The 24,863-nt window shown below is 37.5% G+C and overlaps 1 protein-coding gene across 3 annotated transcripts; it reads left to right on the top strand.

The window, feature by feature from the left end:
* The first annotated feature begins 1,353 nt into the window (after nt 1-1,353).
* Nucleotides 1,354-24,863, top strand: LOC132177041 (protein ALWAYS EARLY 3). 3 transcript variants are annotated; one of them, XM_059589259.1, is made up of 21 exons: nt 1,354-1,525; nt 3,272-3,413; nt 3,575-3,673; nt 3,942-4,004; nt 4,281-4,358; nt 5,250-5,439; nt 5,731-5,990; nt 6,080-6,446; nt 7,524-7,589; nt 13,825-14,045; nt 14,172-14,228; nt 15,774-16,100; nt 16,194-16,372; nt 16,486-16,768; nt 18,073-18,264; nt 18,836-18,997; nt 19,124-19,267; nt 20,617-20,835; nt 21,453-21,746; nt 23,932-24,096; nt 24,377-24,863. In XM_059589259.1, the coding sequence occupies exons 2-20, from the start codon at nt 3,288-3,290 to the stop codon at nt 24,094-24,096; spliced, it is 3,492 nt and encodes a 1,163-aa protein (XP_059445242.1). In that variant the 5' UTR covers nt 1,354-1,525; nt 3,272-3,287; the 3' UTR covers nt 24,377-24,863. The 3 variants fall into 3 exon arrangements, with proteins under 3 accessions (XP_059445242.1, XP_059445235.1, XP_059445246.1); XM_059589252.1 differs by having other exon boundaries at nt 14,166-14,228; XM_059589263.1 differs by lacking the exons at nt 23,932-24,096; nt 24,377-24,863 and having other exon boundaries at nt 14,166-14,228; nt 20,617-20,844; nt 21,453-21,541.

Genomic DNA, 24,863 nt, shown 5'->3' with positions numbered 1-24,863 from the left:
CATGTCTAAACTTTACTGTGCATGTGTCTTGCAATTAGATCTGGCAGATCTAGAAGCAGAGTATTATGATGAAGACACAACTTTGCATACAACTTTCTTGACATCCTCTGTTTCCCTTGTGTATTCACTTTTCAGAGGAAAAACTAATCAAAATGTCGTGGGAAAAAAGAAAAAAATAAAAAAGGTATCAATAGAAACAGAGGAAACACACCACATTTGAAGAAATATGATGACTTGAAGTAGCTCTAAATCTTCACTATCCTCCATTCCAAGTTCCAGATTTGAAGATATGATGACTTGAAACTTGAATTTGAAATGCTTGAGAACAATGTGGGATACATGAAAATTATCTAAGAAAGTTTTTGAAGAGTATTTTTGGCAATGCCTAAAACTCTTATGAGAGTTCCCTCAAATAAAAAAATAAAAAAAACAAAAAAAAACTTGTCTTCAAGCATCGATGACGAACTTAGAACTCATCTTTTGTAGTGAATAACATCCATGCCATATCATGTTATATTCCAAAAGTACTACTATATGTTGTTTTCTAAATCTAGACATACCCTAAACCATAGAAAATCAATTGAAGCTTATTGTCAAGCAGCACCATTGAGGCTTTCGCATTTGCTTAGTCGCTTACAATTTGCATTAGTCATTTACAATTGTCAACCAAATGGATGGTGATGAGTAATACTAAGAGCACATTTGAGATTGTGTTTGAAAAATAGAGCTTTTAAGTAAAGAAATATTTTTTTGGCAAAAGTTTCATTTTAAAGCTTTCGTCAAAAGTGCGTTTTAGTTATTTTCAGAATGAAAAAAAAAAAAAAAAATCAAAAAAGTGCTTTTAATTTTTTTTACCAAACATGCTAGTTTTTGTTTGGCATAACTTTTTAGGTACTAAATGTATTTTTTAAGCTCTCAAATGCAATTTCAAATAAGCTCTAGAGATGATCCTTGCTCAGGTCGTATAATAAAAAAAATAAGAAATAATTTTATAAGCTCAGAAAAAAATAAATAAATTGTTTGATAAATTAAAAGTCTTCTATTTAAGGAAAAGTTTTAAATTTAGGAGGGGAATCCAAGCCGTAGCTTGAGTTCATCTCCTTTTAGACCATTCAATAAGCAAGAAATCAACAAACCCAAAACATACGGGTCGGATTAATCCCAAACGCCACGTGTACGGCTGATGCTATCCCACACCCGGGTCCCTCGAAGACCTTTCACACCCCAATACCCACGTAAAATCCAAAAAACGGAAAACAAAAGAGAAGAAAAATTTAAAAATTTAAAAATCTGACACAAGTATAATTACAAAACTCTCTCGGCCCATTATTATTTTAAAGTTTCGCGGTTATGCCCTCGAATTCTTATTCTCAATCCTCTTCTTCTTCTTCAATCATCACCATTCACCATCTTCTTCGTCTCCTCCTCCACCACAGCTCGGTTCTTGTATTCATGTGCTGCTCGATCGGCGGGCGGCTTTACTCTCTGACTTTGTGCTCGCGAGGTAGCGGACGCTGTTTGATCGGTGAGCGCGCATTTGCCGATTGCTTGAATTTTCTTTTACTTAGGGTTGTTAAGGTTGGAATTCCTTACTGTTTGTTGAAGCGTTAGGGATTTCGGGTTTGGTTGCCGAGAAAACTGAGAGCTAGGAGCGAGATCAAAAGCCTATGAATTCTATGCATGTTGTTTAGTTAAATTTTCAACGGATCCCAAGCTTAGCCGAAATAGTTGTGTTTGGTTGAGTTTCAGTGAATTGGTTTTTCTTTTTGATTTTCGGTCCAAAATTTATTGTTACTTTTAGTTTTCAGCAATTGTTTCTCAGCAGCCTAACGATTTAGTATCAATAATTGCTACTGTTACTGTTCATTTCTTGCTCAGAAGCTATCCGAGTTTTGATTGGCATGAATTTGCGTTGTGTCTCTCAATACAGTCAAGGAATCTAAGCTTTTTTCTTGGACCTTCTGTTTGGTTGGCGGGAAACTGACGGAAGGGAAAAAGCATATAGAGAGATGGGGTTGTAAAATGGGAAAGCTTACTTTGCGTAAGCCAAGTAGGTGGAGGATTTTTGTTCTATCTGATTTAATTGAGTGAAATCTGAAAATCTAATATCTCTTTGATGGGTATGGGACGCATCTGCTGATCTTGCTTTGGCAAGTCGGTTGTTGTAACCTGGTCACGGGCTAAGGTTATGCCTGCACGTGTAAGGTTAATCTTAATCCCAGTTTAGTGCAGGAACTTTTTACCGTTTAGATGGCTTTGAATTTCAGTAGATTTGGCTCTTAGAGGAACTGCTAGAGGGGTATTATAGCGAGGGCGGGAATCAAGGAGAAACAAGCAATCTGCAGATCTTCTAAGATACAGTGACACCTCTTGCTGTAAACAATTGTATCAAACAAGCAAACTTTTCAGTGCTTGTCATTCGTGCAACGTGTTAGCGTAGGACTTACTGGTTTTTGGGTTATTTACATGCAGTTTGGTTCAGTGGGAAAATGAGGGAAATGCAGATTATATAATCATTCATATATTATTATTTTTTTTTTTCCAGTTTTGAATGAAATGTTTTGGTTTTAAATGAAGGGAAAATTACTTAAGTGGACTAGTCAAATCATTTGCTTTGGGCTTGGCTGAGTGGAAACTTTTCTTTTCGTCCCATATTCGGAGCCTATAAATTAAATGCTATTTGCAATCTGGCATTAATTGCTTGCTTACTCTTTGTGTTATCAGCAAAAGAAGGATTAACGTTCTTTCCCTTCTGGTTGCTGATGTAACATTTATGAAGATGTCAACAGATTTGAAATTTCTTTTATAGCTTATTAGAGATAATAGTAGTTGAGCATCTTGCAACTACATTCATCCTGCTTCTTGGTTCTCAGATACTTCCCAATTCTTATCCTTACTTTATAAACATATTGCACACATAAAATAGAAATAGTTACTTGAGAAACATATCCAATACTTCTTGGATACTTTTGCTACTTTTTGAAGAATTATCATTTTGGCGAATCTCTTATCTTTTTGTATTCTTACTTTGTTTAACATCTATAATCTTCAATTCCCAAGTTGTGTGTGTATGTTCCTCTGGGTTACATTTCTATTTTCTACTCATATTTCTCAAATTTGATTTTTAAAGTTGAACTGAAAAAAAAAAAAAAATTCATTTTCTTGGGGATGATGTTAGCCGGTTCTAGTATAATTTGTTAGCTTTGCTTTTCTTCAATGATATTGTTTTGCTAACCCATTTTCTGCTTCTTGGTATCATGATATGTTATAGACAACTGAGGAAACTCATGGCCCCATCAAGAAAATCGAGAAGCGTGAACAAGCGGTTTTCCAATATTAATGAGGTTGCTTCTAGTAAAGATGGAGAAAATGCTAACAAAAGGCAGCGGGTCAGTCCTGGCTTTGCTCAGAAGGTAATTGTGTTCTAAACTCGCCATGGTAGATGGGCTTTCCCCACTAGATTTATGCTTAAGTATAGTTTATAATATCTTGATATCCTTGAAATTGGTAAGAAGCAACTTGCTGAAAAGTTGGATTTATTTTTAATTTATTTCCATCTTCCTATTATATGTAGAAGCGGAAGTTGTCTGACATGTTAGGACCTCAATGGAGCAAGGAAGAGCTTGAGCGCTTTTATGCAGCATATCGTAAGCATGGGAAAGATTGGAAGAGGGTCAGTATATACTTCACAATATAATGCAGTATTCTAATTAAAAATAGTTGACCTGGTTAAATGCTGTTATCTAAATTAGGCTTTCTGCATTTGGCCAATGTTAGATATACATCTAGAGGTGTTAGTTGGACTCCACAGTAAATTTCGTGGGAACAACCTTGCAACTTCATGTTTGAACCTTTTATTATTCTACTTTAATACATGGAATCATAACCATCTTAATATTTTAGTTATTACATCTTCCGCTTCCTGTTTCTTGTTTCTTTAGGTGGCTGCTGTAGTGCGTAACCGCTCTGTGGATATGGTAGAGGCCCTTTACACTATGAATAAGGTAGTAATGGTTTTCCACCTGAACGTACCCAGTAACTCATCCTGATTTATTTATTTTTCACTGCTTCTAGTTTATTGACGTGTCATTTTTGTGTGTCAAATTTTATGTTATAACAATTGATCAAATATTTGTTTCACACCCAGAGGGTTGCTTGCTTCTCTTGATTTATGTTTATCTTTTAATTTAAACTTTTGATGTGACACGAGGAAGAGAATTTTGGTCATCTTGGTTTTTGTTTGTGAAACATGGTGATTTTGGTTTATGTTATGTTTTCAGGCCTACTTATCTCTTCCTGAGGGTACTGCTTCTGTGGTTGGACTAATAGCTATGATGACTGATCACTATTCTGTACTGGTGAGATTGGATTTCAATTATAGTACACAGGATTAGACTTTTATATGTATCTTACTTTTTGGAATTCTCATGCAGCTGGTGCTCCAATTGATTGCCGTTGATTATTTGTATGTTACGATGTTGTTGTTTTATTCTCTTTACAAGTACTGCAGGAGGAAAGGAAACTACATCTTTTGTAATGAAAAATTGAGGAACAAAACTAGAAAAAGTTGTTGACTAATTAAAACATATTCCTATGGCAACAGTCAGTGGTTCACTATTGCTTTTTATGGGAGAGGGTTTGCTATTTTTATGCCTTTCACCCACCTTAGTTTGCTTGTTCAAGAGGAGTGCTGTTACCCATCTGTGGGATCATGTCTCTTGTAAGCTCCCCATAATTTTCAATGGTGGCATTTGTCAATTTTGTGAATCCTTTTGCAGCATAAATCAGGCTCATCAAGGATGTAGATGATAGAGTATATAAGTGATTTAGATGTTAGTGGTTAGTACAATTTTTTGGGTTAGGAGTTACTTGAAAGTTTGATTACGACTTCTAACATTCATCTGATTATGGATAATTAAGACCTGTCATATGTTATTTGCTTAGAGAAAAATTCAAAATAATAAAATGGGTCAATGACTGGTGAGCAATTTCATAAAGTTCCAAGCTTAGGACCCAGCAGTTTATAGTTTGTTGATACTATAAAATGTCATCTCCTCAGTGTCTATTTGAAGTTCTTTATCTAGGGGGATTACCTTTATTACAGGGGTGAGTGGAATCAGTAGGGAGACTGCTTTAGCCTTTCTTTGGCTAATTAATGAAGCGTTTGTGTCCATTATGCATTGGTTGGTGCCAAGAAGGTTGTGGGGATAGCATCATTAGAACTAATTAAATGTTCTGTGAGGTGGCAGGAAGGAAGTGATAGTGAAGAAGAAAGTAATGGGGATGCAGGAGCATCTCGGAAGCCTCAAAAGCGGGCACGGGGAAAAATCCAGAATAACACCTCTAAAGAATTAGTTGGGCACTTTCCTGACCTTTCACGGTCCCAGTCCTTTGCATCAAGTTATGGCTGCCTGTCATTGTTAAAGAAGAGGCGATCTGGTGGGAATCCTTGTTCTCTCTCTCTCTCTCTCTGCATATGGGTAGTTTGGCTGTTTGTGTTAAAAATTGAAATCTAGTAACCATACTAGACCTTCCAGGCCTCATGAAGATATATGGAATCTTTGCTGCAATGTTAATTCTTTTAACATCTTGTTGCTGGACCTTTTACCTTTGTCTTCGGAAGAAAAATATTTTATCCTTTTGGGAGAGTGAGGAGTGGGGTTCAGTTTAACATTATGTTGATTTTATTGAGTCTCAACTTTGTTGATGTTGTTTAGGATTTTCTTTTAGGAATTAAGCCCCATGCTGTTAAAAAAAGGACGCCTCGGGTCCCTGTTTCTTACGATAGAGATAATGGAGAGAAGTATTTTTCACCAGCCAGGCAAAGTTCAAAACAAAGGGTGGATGCTAAAGATGATGATGTTGCCCATGAGATTGCATTAGTGTTGACAGAGGCTTCACAAAGAGGTGGTTCTCCCCAACTTTCTCAAACACCAAACAGAAAAACAAAAGGTGCCATGCGGTCATCTGTTCAGAACTGTGAAAAGATGGTAACTTTTTATTTGACAGTTTCTGTTGCTTTTTCTTATATTACTTTAAGGTAATTAGTTAGTCACTAGTGACCCCTTTTGCTTATCAGCATGCTGAAGCAGAGATGAGTTCTGCCAAGCTTCGTGTTAGTGAAGTGGATGAGGATGGTTGTGAATTAAGCTTAGGAAGCACTGAAGCTGATAATGGCGATTATGCTAGAGATAAAAGAAATTCAAGAGGTAGAGAAGGTGCCGGTACTGTAGAAGGTCAACAAAAGGGGAAGAGATACAATGCAAAGAAGCCAGAAGTTGAAGAAAGTATAAATGATGATTTGGATGACATAAAGGAAGCCTGTAGTGGAACAGAGGAAGGACAAAAACCTGTTGCTGTCAAAGGAAAGCTTGAAAGTGAGGTTGTTGCCAGGTCCTCTTTCAAGGGTCTGAGGAAGAGAAGTAAAAAAGTTCTTTTTGGAGAAGGTACATTATCAATCGTTCTTAAGCCAGGCCTTATTGGTCTCAGTATTTTTGTTATTGTTCTCTCTTACCCTCGGTAATAACATCTCTTTGTGCTTTTATTGATTGAATTCTAAGTGAGGATTGTACCATTGTCTCCTGCAACTTGACTTTTTTTCCCTTGGCATTTGTAGTTCTTATTACTATGGTCTTTTGCATTTGTTTTACCAAGTAGACGCAATCTGGTTGTATATTTTTATAGAACAGTTTAAATTCTAAAATCTGATTTCTTTTCCTAACTACATGATGTTTTATGATAAAAAAAATTGAATATTGAACATAAGTACCTTTTCTCATACAAATATAATTCTTAATCTCCACTTCCTGATTTATTTTGATATCATTTCAGAAGCAAGTTTCTCCTTTTGTCAATAAATCAAGCAGTGCTAGTAATAAGGAGACCACACAGGAGAAGGGTGAAGTTGGTTTGAATAGTCATTTTATATTCCTTGAATAGTTAACTGTGTTCTTTTAAGTTTGCGTGCCTAGAATTCAAATTGATTACGGAAGATTTTGGTATCAACCCAATAGATACCACAGTGAGTAATTGTTATGAACATAGAAACCTTTTGAGCTGAGCTGACCAAGGTTCATGTGTATTTCCCTTGGTTTTAGTTTCTGTATTGTGGGGCTAAAAGTGATTTTTTTGAAGAATGGTTGGATCCTGAATTTGGAAATAACTTATCACAAATTTGATTGGTATTAGAGAGTTTAAAAATTGGTTAGAGCACATTAATTATGTTATAGGACAAGAGGAGATTCTAAGAGATGATGTTTCTGTGCATTTACTTCCTTTTGTTTATTTCCTGAAGCAATATCAGTTCCACAATATGCTAGATTTTCTAATTGATGCTGTCATCACTATTTTTCTAGGTCTTACCAGGTGTTTAATCAATTTGTTAATGCTAATTCTATGAACCTCGGTCCTCCCCATGTCCCCAAATTAATTTGCTTTGTTGACCTTTAAGTTTGACCTCTTTCCATTTTTGTTGAAGCATGTTTCTAACTCATTTGTTGTTCTTTACTCTTCTCTTCATGTAGATGAAGGCTCTGCCTTTGATGCCTTGCAAACTTTGGCAGATCTGTCTTTGATGATGCCAGATACCGGTAAGAGATCTATGTTTTGACAAATAATATTGAATAATAAGCTTTTCTAAAAGTGTCATGTGAGGACTAATCGCTGACATTAGGTGCTTACTTGCTCTTGACAAATGTAAGAGATCTATTATAATTCTTGTTAAATGGTGCATACACTTTGTTGGAACAATTCATGTCGATCACTTGCAAAACAGAAAACGTAAGCAAAAGAGCTTGCTGAGATATGCCGGTGGGGGATAGCTTAGCCTAAGCAGCAAATTGCTTATAGAAGTATAGTGAACAATCTAGAATCCAATTCCGTACCTAGGTGCTGTGTTTCCCTTTTATAAGCATGCTGGCTGTTGAGACCCATATAAGTGGATCCCTTATTGGAGTGAATCTTGGGATTTTCTGGATTTGACATTTTAGAGTCTATCCCTTGATTTTTGCTGGAGGTTATGGGTTTTCAAATGTTCCCGCACAAACTCTATCACCGGATCTTGAGGGATAAGATCCCTCAAGATCTCATCCTGGATTACGGGCTTTGTTTGCCCTTTGAGTCCATGCCATCTTTATAGTGGGCTTGAAAACCTGGGTGGCCCAATTCCCAATAGTTACCTCCCAATTCTCTAATCTGACGTGTTGATTATGGGAATTTATTGTTTTAGGGGATTGGTGCCGACCCTTGGGATTTTATTGCCCATTAGCTTCCAGAGATGATAACTGAACTGGCTCTCTTGGAATTCACTGGCACGAGTGGCAATTAATGCAAGGCTTACTTTAGGGTTGCATGTCTTTTGAGACTGTCCCCTATTAAATGTTAGGCCGTCACATTGCACCATCAAATCATTTCGCGTGTCTCAGTGCTTCTTCCTCAAGCTTTGGTTTTCCTTTCTTTCGTTTTCCGCCATTGTCGTCATCTTTGTAATACTGGCAAATTACCATTTACACGATTTTTCTAGATGGTTCTTCTTGAGAATCATGTTTTTCAGAGTCTATGTCGAGCAGATTCCTTCGTTTGAGTATTTTACTGGTCGAGACAACCTAGTAAGCCTCCTTTTGAGTTTAGCTCTCCCTCTTCTAGAACCTGTTGTGCCTCACCTTCGGCAGTTGGCTTTTAATCCCTCTGTTCGCATTAACCTGGACTCTAAATCTCCTCGGACCTTTCCTGTCAATTCTGATTCCATTGATGAACTTGTCCAGATTGGTGGAGAAGAGATGCCTGATGCTAGGGGCATTAGTGAGTTTGGGACTCATTGTCCATTAGTTGATACTGAGGCAAGGGTTACTCCAGGGAGTGAGATCGGTACTTCAGAAAGTAATCCATCGCATAATTGGCTCCCTGATGAATCCCCTTTGAAATCTACCCCAGAGGATACTTAGTAGCCCTTAGATTAGTTTAAAAAACTTGTTTTTGAACTTGTTTCTGCAGGCTTGTAAATATTTTTACTTTGCAGCAAGTATAATCTTTAATGAAGCAATTGTCTTTCTTCTCTCTTCTTTTTGTCTCTTTACTTATTGTTGTGTGCCCAGTATGCTTTAACATAAGAACATTACTTCAACAAGCAGTGCTTCAACAAGCAACGAGTAAGTTGTAAAAAGAGGATCGCTTTCCTGATTACTTTTATGTGCTTAACAATTGGATATAAGTGTGGTATCCCTTATAAAAGATGATGCCATTCGATCATTTTGTTAAGGCATTATCTTTTATATGATTGTTGCTTGTCTTGGAAACGGGTTGGTAGGCAACTCTATTTATGAGGATAGGATTTGAAGTTCTAGAGCCTTTTTGGTCTCGGAAATGGGCTCGTAAGCAACTCTATTTCCAAGATAATTTAAGGATAGGATTTGAAGTCCTAGAGCCTTATCGGTCTCAGAAACAGGCTTGTAATTAACTCTATTTCCGAGATAATTCGAGGATAGGACTTGAAGTCCTAGAGCCTCATCGCTCTAGGAAACGGGCTCTTAAGCAACTCTATTTCCGAGATAATTTGAGCATTGGTTTGTCATTTTCATTGGATTGATAGACCATTGAATTTGCGTCAGAATTTGCATATGAATTTTATTCAAGAACATCAACTATTACATTTTTTGGAATATTTTTTTCAGATTCCGCGTTACAAGGCCTCAATAGTTTCTTCCCTCCTCGTGTTTCCAAATGATATGCTCCTCCTTGATGCACCCAATCACTTGGTATGGTCATTCCCATGTCGGGGCTAGTTTTCCTTCAGAATCTAATTTCACTTTTCGTAGCACCCAACCTCCGATTCCAAACTTTCTTGGTTTCACCCTCCAGTTGAAGTATTGGGCTGTCTTCTGCTGATATGCTGCAATTGTAACTCTCGCATCATCCCTTTTCTCCTATAGGAGGTCCAAGTGTAGATTCATGCCTTCGTTGTTAAGCCCTGAGTTGTAATTCTCCACACGAAAGCTGGTTGACTCAATCTCTACGGGAATTACTGCATCCACTCCAAAGGCCAGGGTGAAGGGAGTCTCCTCGGTTGGACTTCTTTTAGTGTTTCAGTACTCCCATAAAACCTCATAAAGATGATCCGCCCATTCTCCTTTTCTTCGACCCAACTTTTTCTTCATTGTTCTGAAAATTGTCTTGTTTGTGGCCTCTACTTGCCCATTTGCCTAGGGATGGCATGGAGAGGGAAATAGTCCTTGATGTGGAGTTTGGAGCACTAATCTCTGAAAGGTCTGCAATCAAACTGCTTTCCATTATCAATGACGATGGCATAGGGCAACTCATACTGACACAATACCGAATTCCAGAGGAATTTTATCATGTTGTTTGTGGTTATGGTGGTGAGGGCTTTAGCTTTCTTCAACCCATTTAGTGAAATAATCCACCGCTACAACCACAAATTTTACATTGCCTCTTCCTCGAGACAGAGGTCCGTCAATATCTACCCCTCATTGTGCGAATAGCCATGGTGAGGAAATGGAACTGAGCTCTTCTAATGCAAGCATGAAATCTCAGTGGGCAAGGACATTACTTGAAATATCAACATATTCAATGCTAGACTCTGGTACTTTACTGAAGTTGGTTTTAGTAATAAAACGGGTTAAATGTAGTTTTGGTACTTGTGGTTAAGACCAAAATCAAACGGCCTCCTTGGTTTCAAAAACTGTCATACGTAGTACCTGTCTTTAATTGAAAAACCCACTTGGTACTTCCATCCAGATTCAGTCCATTTTTTTGACGGAGCTCCACGTCACTGCACTTAAAAACGTGATACGTGTCCATTTTGCCACACATGAAGGACAACTCACCAAAGTTTATGACGTGGCTGTGTATCACATGTGGTACCTAAGTTTTTATTGCCATGCGGGATAAAAAGATAATAAAAAATTACCAAATCCTAAAAAAAAAAAAAACCCCCAAATCGATTGAGCAAAAACCCATTTATCAAATTTATCTCCAAATTGGTTGAACCCTAGAAAATTCACCCACTCAAGAGCTAGAAGAATCTCAAGAAAAGATTGACAAGCACCGCCTGGAAGAGAATTTTGCGGTGTTAAACACAGGGATATACGAGTTCAAGTCTTGCGGCCACAAGTATGTTGAAGTGGTTGTCCAATGTGACAGAATGGTGTTGTATGTGCAAGAAGAGTGGCGAATCTATTGATCACCTTTTAGTGCATTGTGAAGTTGCTGTAGAGGTATGGAATATGATACTCCAGCTATTTGGTATAACGTGGGTGATGCCGAGGAGTTTGAAGGAATGTTTGGAAAGTTGGAGAGGGCAAAGGGGAAAGCGATCAGCCGTGCACATTTGGAGGATGGCTCCTTTGTGTGTAATGTGGTCCTTATGGAGAGAAAGGAATGCGCGGAGCTTTGAGGATCATGAAATGGGCAATACAACATTGAAGCAAAGGGTGCTACAAACTCTCTTATCTTGGAGGATATTGGGGTCTTCTTCGCAAGCTTCAACGCTTACGGAATTTATAGATTTATGTGCGTCCTTTTCAGTTTAAAGCTCGTGTAGTGGGCTCTATTGTATACTTCCTGTGTACATGGGTTGCGCCCCTTGCGCTTTTTATACAATGACTTTTACTTATCAAAAAAAAAAAAGTATGTTGAAGTGGTGAATATGATGGGGCAAGGAATGCATCATAGCATATATACGTCTTATGTCTGATGAGAAAGAGAGAGATGGGTGTTCCGTGTGTAGATATTATTAAAAATGAAAAAAAAAGGGGGTTTATCGTGTAGAGTGTTGGAAGCAACAAGTGTGAGAATCCTGGTGTCAGACTTTCTTTTCCCCTTCCTTCGTTGGTTCTGTTCACTCATTGTCCCTCCCTTGGTGTTTGTATCTAAGTGTCTCACACAGGGATATTGTTGACACACGAAAAGGGTAATTAAGTTAAGCCACATTCAGGCCCTGGAGAGTGGGTCTTGTCAAAAGTAGGCCGATGGATCTGTCAAGATTTCAAAGCCAAATCGAGCATATGAAGAGTGGCTCTGCAAAGATCAGCAACTAGTTAGTTGGATAAACACCACCTCCCTTTATGGCTCAGGTAATAGATGTGATTCATGCACATCAGATCTGGAAAGGGGCCGACGAGGGCATTGCTGAAGAAATCCAGGGTCTAGAGGCTCTAGCAGTACTTGAGGGACTCCGGAAGCTCGCCGGCGAGCTTCATTTACCATGACAGAATTGGTCAACTTGGGAAGACAATAAAAAACACAAAGCTGCAGAGTTCGTCTGATTTGGGGAAAATATTATAACTAGGGTTCAACCAATTTGGGGATAAATTTGATAAATGGGTTTTGTTCAATCGATTTGGGGTTTTTTTTTTTTTTAAGGATTTGGTAATTTTTTAGGGTTAAATACTAAATACCCCTCCTGGGGTTTTGTTGCTTTATTTTTTCCCTCCTAGGGTTTGATTTTTATCACAGGAGGTCCCTGTGGTTTTAATAATAGACCAAATTAATCTTTTGTCAGTTGACCGTTAATTGACTTAGCGGAAATCCACGTGGACCAATCAAATGTCAACACGTGGCACATATTTAATTTTTTTTTAAAAAAATTAAAAAATAATGTATATTTAAAAATATATATATATAATTTTTTTTCTTTAATTTAAGAAAAAAAATTTAAGTAGGTGCCACGTGTCAACATTTGATTGGTCTATGTGGATTTCCGTTGAGTCAACTAACGGTCAACTGACAGAAGAACTAATTTGGTCTATTATCAAAACCATAGGGATCTCCTGTGATAAAAATCAAACCCTAAGGGGGAAAAAATAAAGCAACGAAACCCCAGGGGGGTATTTAGTATTTAACCCAATTTTTTATTATTTGTTTATCCCACGTGGGATAGAAAACTTAGGTACCGCCTATGATACATGGCCACGTCATAAGCTTTGGTGAGTTGTCCTTCATATGTGTCAAAATGGACACATGTCACGTTTTTAAGTGAGGAGACGTGGAGCTCCATTTAAAAAATGGACGGAATCTAGACGGAAGTACAAAGTGGGGTTTTCAGTTAAAGATAGGTACCACATGTGACACTTTTTGAAACCAAGGCGGCCGTTTGATTTTGGCCTTAACCACAAGTACCAAAACTGCATTTAACCCTAAAAATTTTATAAAGAAATGTACAGTTCTGAACAGCAGTAATAAGTATTACTAGTGATGACAAATTGCTAAACCCAGTCAATGAATAGATGCTTTAAAAGAACAATAACATAATCTGATCCTAGGAAGCTCTTTGTTTATACTCTCATGCCAATTAAATGATTGCTTCTATGTAAAAAGTGGTGAGGCTACAGTATGCTTTTGTACTAAATGCAATTTTCAAGTTGGGTTTACTAGCTAATAAATTGCAAGTCCTCATGGCTTTTCACAGTTTTACAAGCAGGGTGTGTGTAAGTTTTCATTCATATTGCTGTAAATTTTGAAAAGCAAAAAACATTAGATCTAGCTTGACAGTTCAATTTGTCAAAAGGCCTTCGCTAATGGTCCTTTTAATATTCTTGATATCACAGAAGATTCTGTTTTCAATGATGATGCTTACTTAGAGTAAATTTGCTATGCCTGATTCGTTGCTATCTGTGATTTTCTATGTACTACTTTTCTATACCTTTGGGTTGTCTTTGTGTTAATTTGTTTGTGTGATATAGTTTGGCTAGCCAGAGGATGGCAACAGTAAATATTTATGTAAGCATGTTATGATTTTGTTCTTTAAATATATTCTGTACTATTAGCTAATTTCACTGAAGATCTGATCTTCTGTTGTTTTATGTTTGTTAGAGTTATCTGCACTGGACAAAGAAGAAAGTCTTGATATGATTGACAATTCTAAGGTGAAAGGGAATCATTTTATTCCTGGAGTCAAAGTCAGTTCTTTGAGAACTGCTAAGCTGGACAAAGGTTTTGCTCACAACATTGGTGCTATTCCAGAAACGAAGGAAGAAACTCACCAATCTAATACTGGAATGCGAAAAAGGAAACAAAAAATTTTACCTTTTAAAGTAAGAAAAGATGAAACTTCAATTCATATCAATTTGCTTCTACTCCTCTTTGTTGGTGATAATCTATTATTTTATTTGGTCTTGGCATGAATTTATGACCATATGTAAATTTTTTGTTAGTTGCAGAATGTTGAAAATGAAGCTCGTTCTGATTCTCATATGAGCGAATCTAAAAAAATTGAGGTGGGTAATTCTTTGCACCCTGAAAGTTTATAAGGTGCGATTACAGAGGTTCCATGTAACTAATGATTTTTTTTTCAAGATATTGAATATCTTATTTTCTAAGCAAATGTCTTATAGGATGTTCTTGCACCATAGCACCCATTGTAAATATCATATACATATGGCATGTCGCCTTGTAGGTTTGAGTTGCGCCTAGTGTAACTCTTGTCAATGTTACACCCGTTGAGAATTTTTCATTGGATGAGTATTTTGACAAACCCACTTTTAGATTACATGATCTCCTTATACTTCCTATGTTCGCCAAATATCAAGATGATAAGATATTAATAACTATTTCATCTACAAAATTTTAATTGTTTTGTTAGTTTTTAAATGTTTACATAATACATGAGCTTATGGATTTGATCTTAAATGACTTGATTGACATGAAATTTGATGTGCGCCTATAGACAAAGAGAACATGTAATCTAACGATGGGGATTGTCAAAGTGTTAATTCGACTGAAAGTAATTGAGTGATGTAAGATTCACATAAAGTCTCACCAAGTGTAACTTGAATCAAACCCTATAAGTTCTAGTGTACTGACTTCTATGAGGTTTATGTGCATTGGAATCATATATATCGCTTTTTGGGCTTGGATTGAACATGAGTTACTCTATAAAGGAGAAAATTATTTTCAAAAGGGGACCATACTTGTGTTTGGTCGAGTTTGGCTTGCCTCCAGTGAGGAAAATCACTAGAGATTCTCTTGTAAAAAAATAAACAGCGGAGATGGCCCCCAATGGAAAAGAACTGGAGTTCTCCCCTAATCATCCCATTTCCACTATTTATTTTTTCACAAGAGATCTTCAGTGAAAGAGGCAAGCTAAACTCTTGTATCAAATTGTTTTCAGAAAGGAGAGCAAATGTTAAATTTGCATTCTATGTTAATATCTCTGCTTACAGCAGGTTGAAGTTGATATCCTTTCTTCCAAGTCTCTTCATTATTGATTTCTTCTGGTTATGTTACAGAAATCCATGATTTTCATCCATGTGTCTCCCAACATGGTGAATCATTAGTCCTAACATCTTAAACTATGAGGAAGTAGGTCAGCATTTAGATCAAGCAAACCAGTAGTGGCCCCCTTCCTTCCCTGTCTAGGCTTGGTAGTTGCACCAAATCAACTGCAGGCCTTGCACATGCATGTGGAACAGGAGAAAATACCTAAATGGGGGGTCATCTAGACTTGAACCAAAGACCTCATATACAATGACGCTTTGATGCCATGTTGGTGAACCATAAGTTCGAACATCTTAAGCTATTAGGAAGTGGGCCAGAATGTACATTAGGCAAATCGTTAATATGTGTGTGTGCCTGTGTCCTTTTCTTCAATTCTTTTAAAGTTTGTTATGGAGTACTGACCAAGTTGAAATTAGTTATAATGTCTCACTTTATCATAAATTGGTCTTTATGGTTACTGCATTTATATTGTTTTCTTTGTATCTTGTGGATATTCTTACTTGGGGAACATTTGGTGTCTGTGTACCCACTGCACTTGGTTGTAGGCTATTGCTGAAGTGAAGGTGTCCTTGAGTAAAGGTAAACGCTCTTCTCATAATGCCACACAACCAAAACCAGGAAAGATGGTGAAACCAACAGAACATACATCCTCAAGTACTGATCTCAGAAGGGAAGGGAACGATTCAGCTCTATCAACTTTACAGGTTTCATCAGCAGACCAGGTCAAACTACCAACTAAAGTTAGGAGTAGGCGGAAGATGGATGTACAGAAACTACTGATACAGAATGATTCAAAGTCTTCTGAAAGTATATTTAATGAACATCCTAAGATACCCATTCCTTCACCTGATGACAGAGCAGTTAGTCTGAAGGTCGGATACTTACCATTGATTATATTGCCGTAAAATTGAGTTTTTTGAATAGTTGACTGTTTTTATTAATATTTTTTTTTATGTATATTACAGGAAAAGCTTTCTAATTGCCTATCTGGGTATCAAGCACGGAGATGGTGCACTTTTGAGTGGTTCTACAGTGCAATTGATTATCCATGGTTTGCAAAAAGGGAGTTCGTGGAGTACTTGGATCATGTTGGATTGGGTCATGTTCCAAGATTAACCCGTGTTGAATGGGGTGTCATAAGGAGGTATTTGATTCTCAACTGGTTCTTTCATTTGATGTCCATACTATGCTCTTTCATACATTATTGATAAAGTGTTGGCTACTAAATGCTTCACTTGTGATTTCTTGTTGCTGCAGTTCACTTGGCAGACCCCGAAGATTTTCTGAGCAATTTCTGAAGGAAGAGAGAGAGAAGCTAAATCAGTACCGGGAATCTGTTAGAAGACATTATGCTGAACTTCGTGCTGGTACCAGGGAAGGGCTTCCAACTGATTTAGCTCGTCCTTTATCAGTTGGACAACGTGTTATTGCTCTTCATCCGAGGACACGAGAAATTCATGATGGAAGTGTATTAACTGTTGACCATAGTAGGTGTCGAATTCAGTTTGACCGGCCTGAACTAGGGGTTGAATTTGTCCTGGTACTTTTTTCTTCCTCTCAATGCATTGTTCTACGACATTCATATATCTTGTCCCATTAAAAGCTTTAAAAATTTTGCACAGTTAAATAGTTTTGTATTTCATTTATTTCGTTTATAAGGAAAGTTAATAGGAAGATAATAAACTAGCGCTTCAAATTTGAAGAAGTTTGATTTAGTGATTTAAATTTTTTCCTCTGACTTAATAAATTAATAATACTAGATGGGGTAGAACACACATATTGCATTGCTACCTCAAGTATCCTCCCATGCCCCTGCTTTTTTTTTTTTTTTTTTTTGTGACGGGGAATCTTGACAAAGCAAGGCACTTATCAAAAAAAAAACAAAGCAAGGCGCTTCAGACCTACCTCTGCAGAATAAACCTTGAACCCGTGCACCGCACCCTCAGAAGTTTCCCTACATGGATTAGGGTAAATCACTGGCTTTTTACACCAGTAGCTCCTAAGAGGGAGTTCGCACCTAACAAATCTCGAACTTGGGATCTAAGGCTGGTACTCCCTAAGACCACAAGCCTCAACCACTAGGCCAATCCCTTGGGGTTTCCTGCACCCCTCCTGTTATCCTTGTGTTGGTTTGTGGCAATTATTAGAGAAGTTGATGGAATTACCTATCAAAAAAAATAGAGAAGTTGATGCCAAGTGTTTAACCTAGGAAAGTGGTTACTAGCATTTTTTTTAATTATTGTTATACCTTTGAAGTTGTAGATGTTTGTTACATGGAATCTTCATACCCTGAGATCACATAATTAGTGGGAGTCTATAGTTGTAGCAGATTGTTAAGCTTCTTGCGAACAACTGACTCAGCACATGGTAATCAGGCCTTTCCTTCTTGTAAGATGTTAAGGAAACTACAAATTTTTGCCAGATTTTTCATTGGTGGATTTTATTTTGATGACGCTTCCCCACAGTTGTGGGGAGGGGTTGGGGCCTCTTCAATTTTTTTTCTTAAATTAATTATCTTAATGCCCATTACTTTTTGTTGAGTATAAAATAGTTGTAGTTCATGTTTGGTTTAATAATTGCATATCGTAAAAATATGTTACATGCATTCAGAATAAGTATCAGAAGACAATTTTTGCATTATCTGGTTGTGATAAAAGAATATCGTATTCTGTTGTTATTGTAATTGAGCGATTGTACATGTCTTTTCTTTCTCAGGTTTGTTTTGGATAAGGTCTTACTGTTAACTATTTTATTGAATTCCAACCCTTAAGTATGCAAGGCATTCTGTTTATCATTTTATATTCTTTCAAGGATGGAATGGTATAATACCTTTTCTCATTGCAGGATATTGATTGCATGCCTTTAAATCCAGTGGAAAATATGCCTGCAACTCTTATTAGAAATGTCGCTGTGAATAAATTATTTGAAAACTTCAATGAGCTCAAGATTAAATTTTCCCCAAATGAGAACCTGGACAACACAGATGGTCCTTATAATTCCACATCATCTCATCAGATCAGCAATTTATTAAAGCAGGTAAAAGTTAGTAGTCTCTCGAATTTAAATTTTGTCATTTCCTATAATTAATTGGTTCAATGCCTAAGTCCTTTTAACTGCGAAGTATACATGTATTCTAGTATCATTATTTTGTAATTTGAAGGAAAGGGTGGTTAGTTTTGTACTTTAAATTGTAGGGTGAATTGCATTTGTCAATGAAAAATGCGTCGGTTTAACTGTTCATTACAAAGAGCAGTCTTTCAGAGGTCTCCACGTGTGAGTGTGTCTGTGTGTGCACATCTTGCAAAGACCATCAGAAGTACACTGCTATCCTGTTCGATTGAAGCTATTCAATCTCAATTGGATTGTGTTTATGTTGCTCACAATGGTGCTGCTAAATTTGAGTGTAATTTATCCTGACTATCTGTTGTTGCTTCCCTATGCCTTAACTCCGTGTGTATAGGGCCTAATTTTCTGTTGTTCATTTTGTCTTTTCTGAGTGCCTGAACCTATGGCCTCAAATTTCATAACTCTTGTAAGAGTATGATATGGAAAACACCTGAAATCAAATTGATCATATTATTAAACTTGCGGACACTGTTTTGGTCAGGGTGGGTCACCAAGTTCTGGTGTTCCAGCTAAAGTAAAGCCTAGTGAAATCACTAATACCCAACAAGCAGCAAATTCTCAGTTTTCACTTCTTGCCCAGATTCAAGCAAAGGAAGCTGATATACAAGCTCTTTCTGCGTTGACTTGTTCTCTTGAGAAAAAGGTTATACCTCTTAATGGCTATTTCTGCATCAATGTTAGATGTTTTTCACTGTTAGATTTTCTTCTATTTAAAGATGCAAAGTTGGTGGTTGAAAAGTGAGCTGATGGATCATTTTAAAACTTATAGGAAGCTGTGGTGTCAGAGCTGAAGCGCATGAATGAAGCGGTATTTGAAAACAAAAAAGATGGGGATAACTCTCTCAAGGATTCAGAACATTTTAAGAAGCAATATGCTGCAGTACTCTTACAGTTAAATGAAGTCAATGAGCAGGCATGAACTCTTATTTACTAACTTCCAGATTTAATTTGTTTTTGTTATGGTTTGTATGAATGGTTTAAGGACAAAAGGGGAGGCTATTAAACTTGTTTTCTTGTAGCCTACCACACATATTATTATATAGGGTTAGAGAAATATTACAATGACCAAAATATTCTCAAGCCCTAATGACTCACAAACCCTAAGAACTCTTCTAACACTTCCTCTAAAGTTGGAGCATAAATATCATATAAGTTCAGCTTGGAAGAAACAAGCAAACGAAAAACATACTCTAAAACTCTCCCTCAAGCTGGAACAGCTTGGAGCACACATTACAAAGACCAATAAAATTAAATTTAATAAGAAAATACGCTAAAAAACTTCTACGCTGGTCGAAGACTCACCGGAAACCGCAACGGGTGGTTGGATCTCACTGAAAAACAGGATCTCGCCGGAAAACAACAAGGACCAGTTGGAACCCACTACAAAACATCAAGGCCGGTCGGATCTCGCCGCAAAACATTAAGAGTAGATCGGATCTCACCGCAAAACACCAAAGCCGGTCAGATCTTGATGACTAACAATGATCACGTTTCACGTGATCAACCAATAACGAGGAACTACTTGAGCAACAAACCCGATGGAAGCTTCATGTAGCCCAAACCAAACTTATATCTTCTTCACCAACTAACTTGCCGAAAACCTACCGGCGATGACTAGATCTCACCGGAAACTGATGGATACCACTGGAACCACCAGAACTTGCCATCGGAGACGATCATACAGTGCCAGAAAACACCACAAAAGGCCACCGGAGACTCAGAAATCGCTGGAGATCACAAAACACGGTCGTGAAACACTACAAAACCGCCAGAACTCGCCGGAGACGACTAGACAGTGCCAAAAAACATCACAATGGAAGCTCATATCTCGCCGGTGACACCAACTACGAGTGCTACAGAACTAAACGACAACCACCGCGAAAGTTTTTTTTTTTTCCCAAACTCAACATATATATATTGTATTTTCTCACAACGAACATCTTTCAGGGCACTGCCCATGTGGGCATTAGTGCCCACATCGGTGGTGCTACCACTAGAAGAACACTCACCAACAACAACACGAGGGATTCAACCAAAACAAAAAGAACGGAAAACTAAGACTACAAACAAATGGCCAAAATCTAACTATTAAACTTGTTCTCTTGTAGCCTACCACACATATTATTATATAGGTTAGAGAAATATTACAATGACCAAAATACCCCCAAACCCTAATAACTCTTCTAACAGTTTTCTATCATAATGCACTGCTTTGCTTTTCCAATGCAGCAATTGCTTGAGGTTAACACCTTTCATCTGCAGGTTTCTTCTGCTCTGTTTTGCTTGAGGCAACGTAACACGTATCAACAGAGCTCCCCACTTATGTTGTTGAAGCCCACGGCTAGTTTAGGTGACCCTGGTGGTCAGTTGAACTCTTTCGATTGTTCTACTTGTCATAACCAAGAATCTGGGCCTCATGTTACTGAAATTGTCGAAAGTTCAAGAACAAAAGCTCAAATTATGGTTGAAGTGGCTATGCAGGTATGAAAGGTCATTTACATAATCCCTGTCCTGGTGTCCTTTTGCAATTGCTTGTAATTCTTGTAACTTGCTATAGTCTCAAGAATCAATATTCTGATTACATTGTCTGAATATCATGTTTTGCAATCTGTTCCAAATTGAGTCGGAATATCATGTTCTTACATTGTCTTTTGCATGCAAATCATAGAACTTGCCATCAGAGCACTTGATGGAAGTGCTTCACCTCCATCATACTGAAATTCTCATCACATTGGGGGGTTCGCATGTCCCTTCATCACAATTTTAGACATGCATAATTGATCCTAAATTCCGGAATTCAATGGAAATGTTTTATTGGAGTCCTAGGGAAGCATTCTCTTTGGATAGTAATACTTAACGGGACCTAATTTGGCAATTTTGAGGCAACAAATACCCCAACAGAGTGCTGCTGGATGGACAGTAGATGGTTTAGTTTTAGACTGTTTTCTGGCAAACAACTATTTTCTTTATAAGTTTTTGGTTGAGCCACACTGACGGTATACACAGGTTTACAAGGTTAATCCATCGTAGTGACCACTTCAGTTCTCTGGTTTTCAGGGCAGTGCTTTTATCTGACCATTATTTCCTCCTGATTTCAGGCAGTTTCATGTTTTAGAAAGGGGGGAGTTAACATTGAGAAGATTGAGGAGGCTATAGATTTTGTAAATAATCAGCTTTTAGTAGATGAATCTAGCATGTTAGCCAGGAGGGCTTCCACTCCTGCGGATTCTATTCATGTTACTGAGGCATCTCAGGATCATTCAACTGCCTGTACATCGTCAGCAACTGATCATGCACCTGATCCTAAGTCAGACACATTGTCCGACCGAAATGAAGCAAAAATCCCTTCAGAACTTATTGCTAACTGTATAGCTACTTTGTTCATGATTCAGGTAAATTCTAACATATGTTCCATAATTTTCTTTTTACAATCTATTAATATGAAACCAAAAGGTTTGATGTGCTGCAACTTTCTATTGTTTAGTTGTGTTTCCTAATTCAGAATGACCACCCCCAAACACACACCTGCCACGGAGCTCTTGGCCGCTTTTTCATAAATAAAAAAAAAGATTCCCTTTATCGATCTGCTTTTGCTTGAATGTAGGATTCTGGATTTAAACCCCAAGTTGTTATTAATCCAATTTACCAAACAAATAATGATTAACAAAATTATCAACTTTAAAGCCAAACACCACATATATCAATATTAAAATCAAGGCAAAGATAAAACAATCAACACAGATTTTAGTAACGAAGTAGGAACCTTTTAAAGAACTCTTCAAAATTAAAACAATTCTAGGAGCCAGCCAACCCCAAAAGCATCTACTATAGAAGACTTATGTTACAAAATTGTTCTACTTGCAAAACCTATGTAACTCTAAAGACGTAATCTTGTAACCCCGGTAAATGACATGCTCACCTTTCACCCTAGTGGCTCTATAACCTTTGGTCTTTTTCTACACGGATCACCTTGACAAACGAACCCTGTCCACTTCAAAACCAGAACTCCGGTGGTTGCATGTTATTCTGTGGTTTGATCTGGCAAAGAAGAAACTAAGAGAAGTTTTTGATCTGTTTAGTCTCAAGAATAATGATAAACTTCTCTCACAATGAAGGAATAATGTCTCTGTGTTTGGAAGGAGTTGGTTATGAGGCTTATAAAGAATGGAAGAAAACAAATCGTTTTAGACTAAATTGGCTAGGGTTTTACAATTCTCTCGCTGGCGGCATTCAGATGCGGTCCGACCATGCTCTAAGCTGACTATTCTGGAACTCGTAATTTTATGTATTGAAGACTTTTGGTTGACCAAGTTACAACCACCCTTGTGATTGGGCCTCTTGAGAGTTAAAATTTTGAAGCTTTGAAGTACTCTGTTCAACGCGAACCAACCATCGCTCCAATCGAGTTGTTCTGAAACTCCTAATCAACTGCACTGAACACTCTTGTTCGGACGACTTCCAACTGAGACTCCAACTGAGCTATTCTATCTAGATTTTCAGACTGTTATTAACAGCTTGTTTTAACCTAGTAAACATTAAAATTGAAAATTGTTCATGAAATACGAAGTTGTAATCATTTGAATTAACTTATCAACGCCACTAAGCTGTCCTTCATTTGATGTCTGAATCAAAAGATACACAAACTTGAATTCTTATGTCTTGGATCAACTTTTACACCGGCTTAACCTTAGATCTAACTTACAACCAAACATGTTTTGACAATGAATTTGTCAACACTAAAAACCTAACAAAATTCTAGTTTCTGTATCAAATGATCATTTTGTGTTGATAGGCATTTTGGATATGCCAATTCTTTAGGCCCGATGGGATCTCCATTCCAAATGAATAAGGGGAGGAGTGTGACTTAGATTTACCTATCAAAATGGAAAAAAGAAAAAAATATAGACATCTTTGACCGAGTTCCCCATGAGTAGGAGAGGAGTGTGAGTTCACAGGTTCAATTCCGTGTTGGTGTGTGAGTTCGATTTACCTATTAATATGTACAAAAGAAAAAAGATAAGACATCTTTGCGGGGATCAGTGTCACCTGGTAAAACAATCATATCAAGTTTTATCTTCACTGACTATCTGGTGAGAGTCATATTTACTGGTGGTGTCTTTGGGATGATCCCATCTTTGACAGTTACATATGAACATGAGATGATGACGACTCTCTTTTGTATAACCAGTTGCACTCGAAACTTCCTCTGATTTTGAACATTATGGCATCAAAAGCCAGGGGGATTGACAAATTATAACCCTAAAAGGCTCTAACCAAACACTGGGAGGAATGTTAACAAAGTCATTTTACATCAAAAACTAACAAAATCTTATGCATTTCAAAAGGGTTTTCAAAGTCAAATGGTTTAGGGTTAAAACAATGCAATGCAAAATTAATTAGATATATGAGTTGCTTAGTGAAGTCCTTGCTCTTTCTAATATCTTCCAGTTGTAATGGTTTGTGTTTGACATTAGCAAATATTATTACTAGCTTCATGGTTATGTTCACTATTGCAATTGGAAAGCTGGTACTTTGTAACCTCTGATTCTAATAATCTACACTAAAACAAAATTGCAGAAATGCACGGAACGTCAGTTTCCACCAGCTGATGTTGCCCAGGTGCTTGATTCTGCTGTAACAAGTTTGCAGCCATGTTGTTCACAGAATCTTCCAATTTACGCAGAGATACAGAAATGCATGGGAATTATCAGAAATCAGATATTGGCACTCATACCTACATAGGTACATACAGACTCTTGCTTCTGTCTTGTCTGTAAAATCTGCACTGCATGAGTGAGCTTTTCCACCCAACGTTATGTGCAGTGTCTCCTCCTTACCCCACCTCTTTACCCTTCACCATCAAGAGGAATCAATACATGCATGAAAATATTTCAAGTGAATTTGTGTACAACTGTTTTCAGTACATGAAGCTAACATCTTGTTTTCTTCTGCTTTTTTGATGTTCATCTATTTTCTTTCTATTTTTTCGCGAGCTTAAATGAGCACTTGGAATGTTGTGCAGCAATCATTACTGAAGCAATATATTTCAATCCGGGTTCATCATTGCCTTGGCGGAGTAAGCTTATATGCCACAAATAGAATTTGGTTTCACAAGCCTGCTTGAGGAAGAGAGGAGAGGGAGAGAGTGCTGTGATATTCGGAGGGGAGCAAGCACTGTTGTAATTATACGACACAATGGGGTAGTGGCGATGCATAGCGTTTTGCTCCTCATTAGTGTGTCCACCGGCAGCTTCACCTCAGGCCAAACAATCAATCACTCTCAGAAAACAAGGTAAAATGCCCGAAAATTCATTGGGACGCAAATTAAATTCATGATTGTAATTTGTAAGTAGATTGCCACTGATGGGTGTCCAACATGCCAGCAATGGGGTGTCTACTAACAGCTGACGCATGTTGGTCCCACGTTCCACCCGTTATAAGATATCTTTCCCACATTACAAGTAATCTGTTACCATATGCTTTAAGCTTCATGTTTACATCTTACTTTA

Source organism: Corylus avellana, chromosome ca1 (genome assembly GCF_901000735.1).
Source record: "Corylus avellana chromosome ca1, CavTom2PMs-1.0".
NCBI classification, from domain to species: domain Eukaryota; kingdom Viridiplantae; phylum Streptophyta; class Magnoliopsida; order Fagales; family Betulaceae; genus Corylus; species Corylus avellana.
The sequence above is the reverse complement of the archived record's forward strand: the minus strand, read 5'-3'. Positions and strand labels throughout refer to the sequence as shown.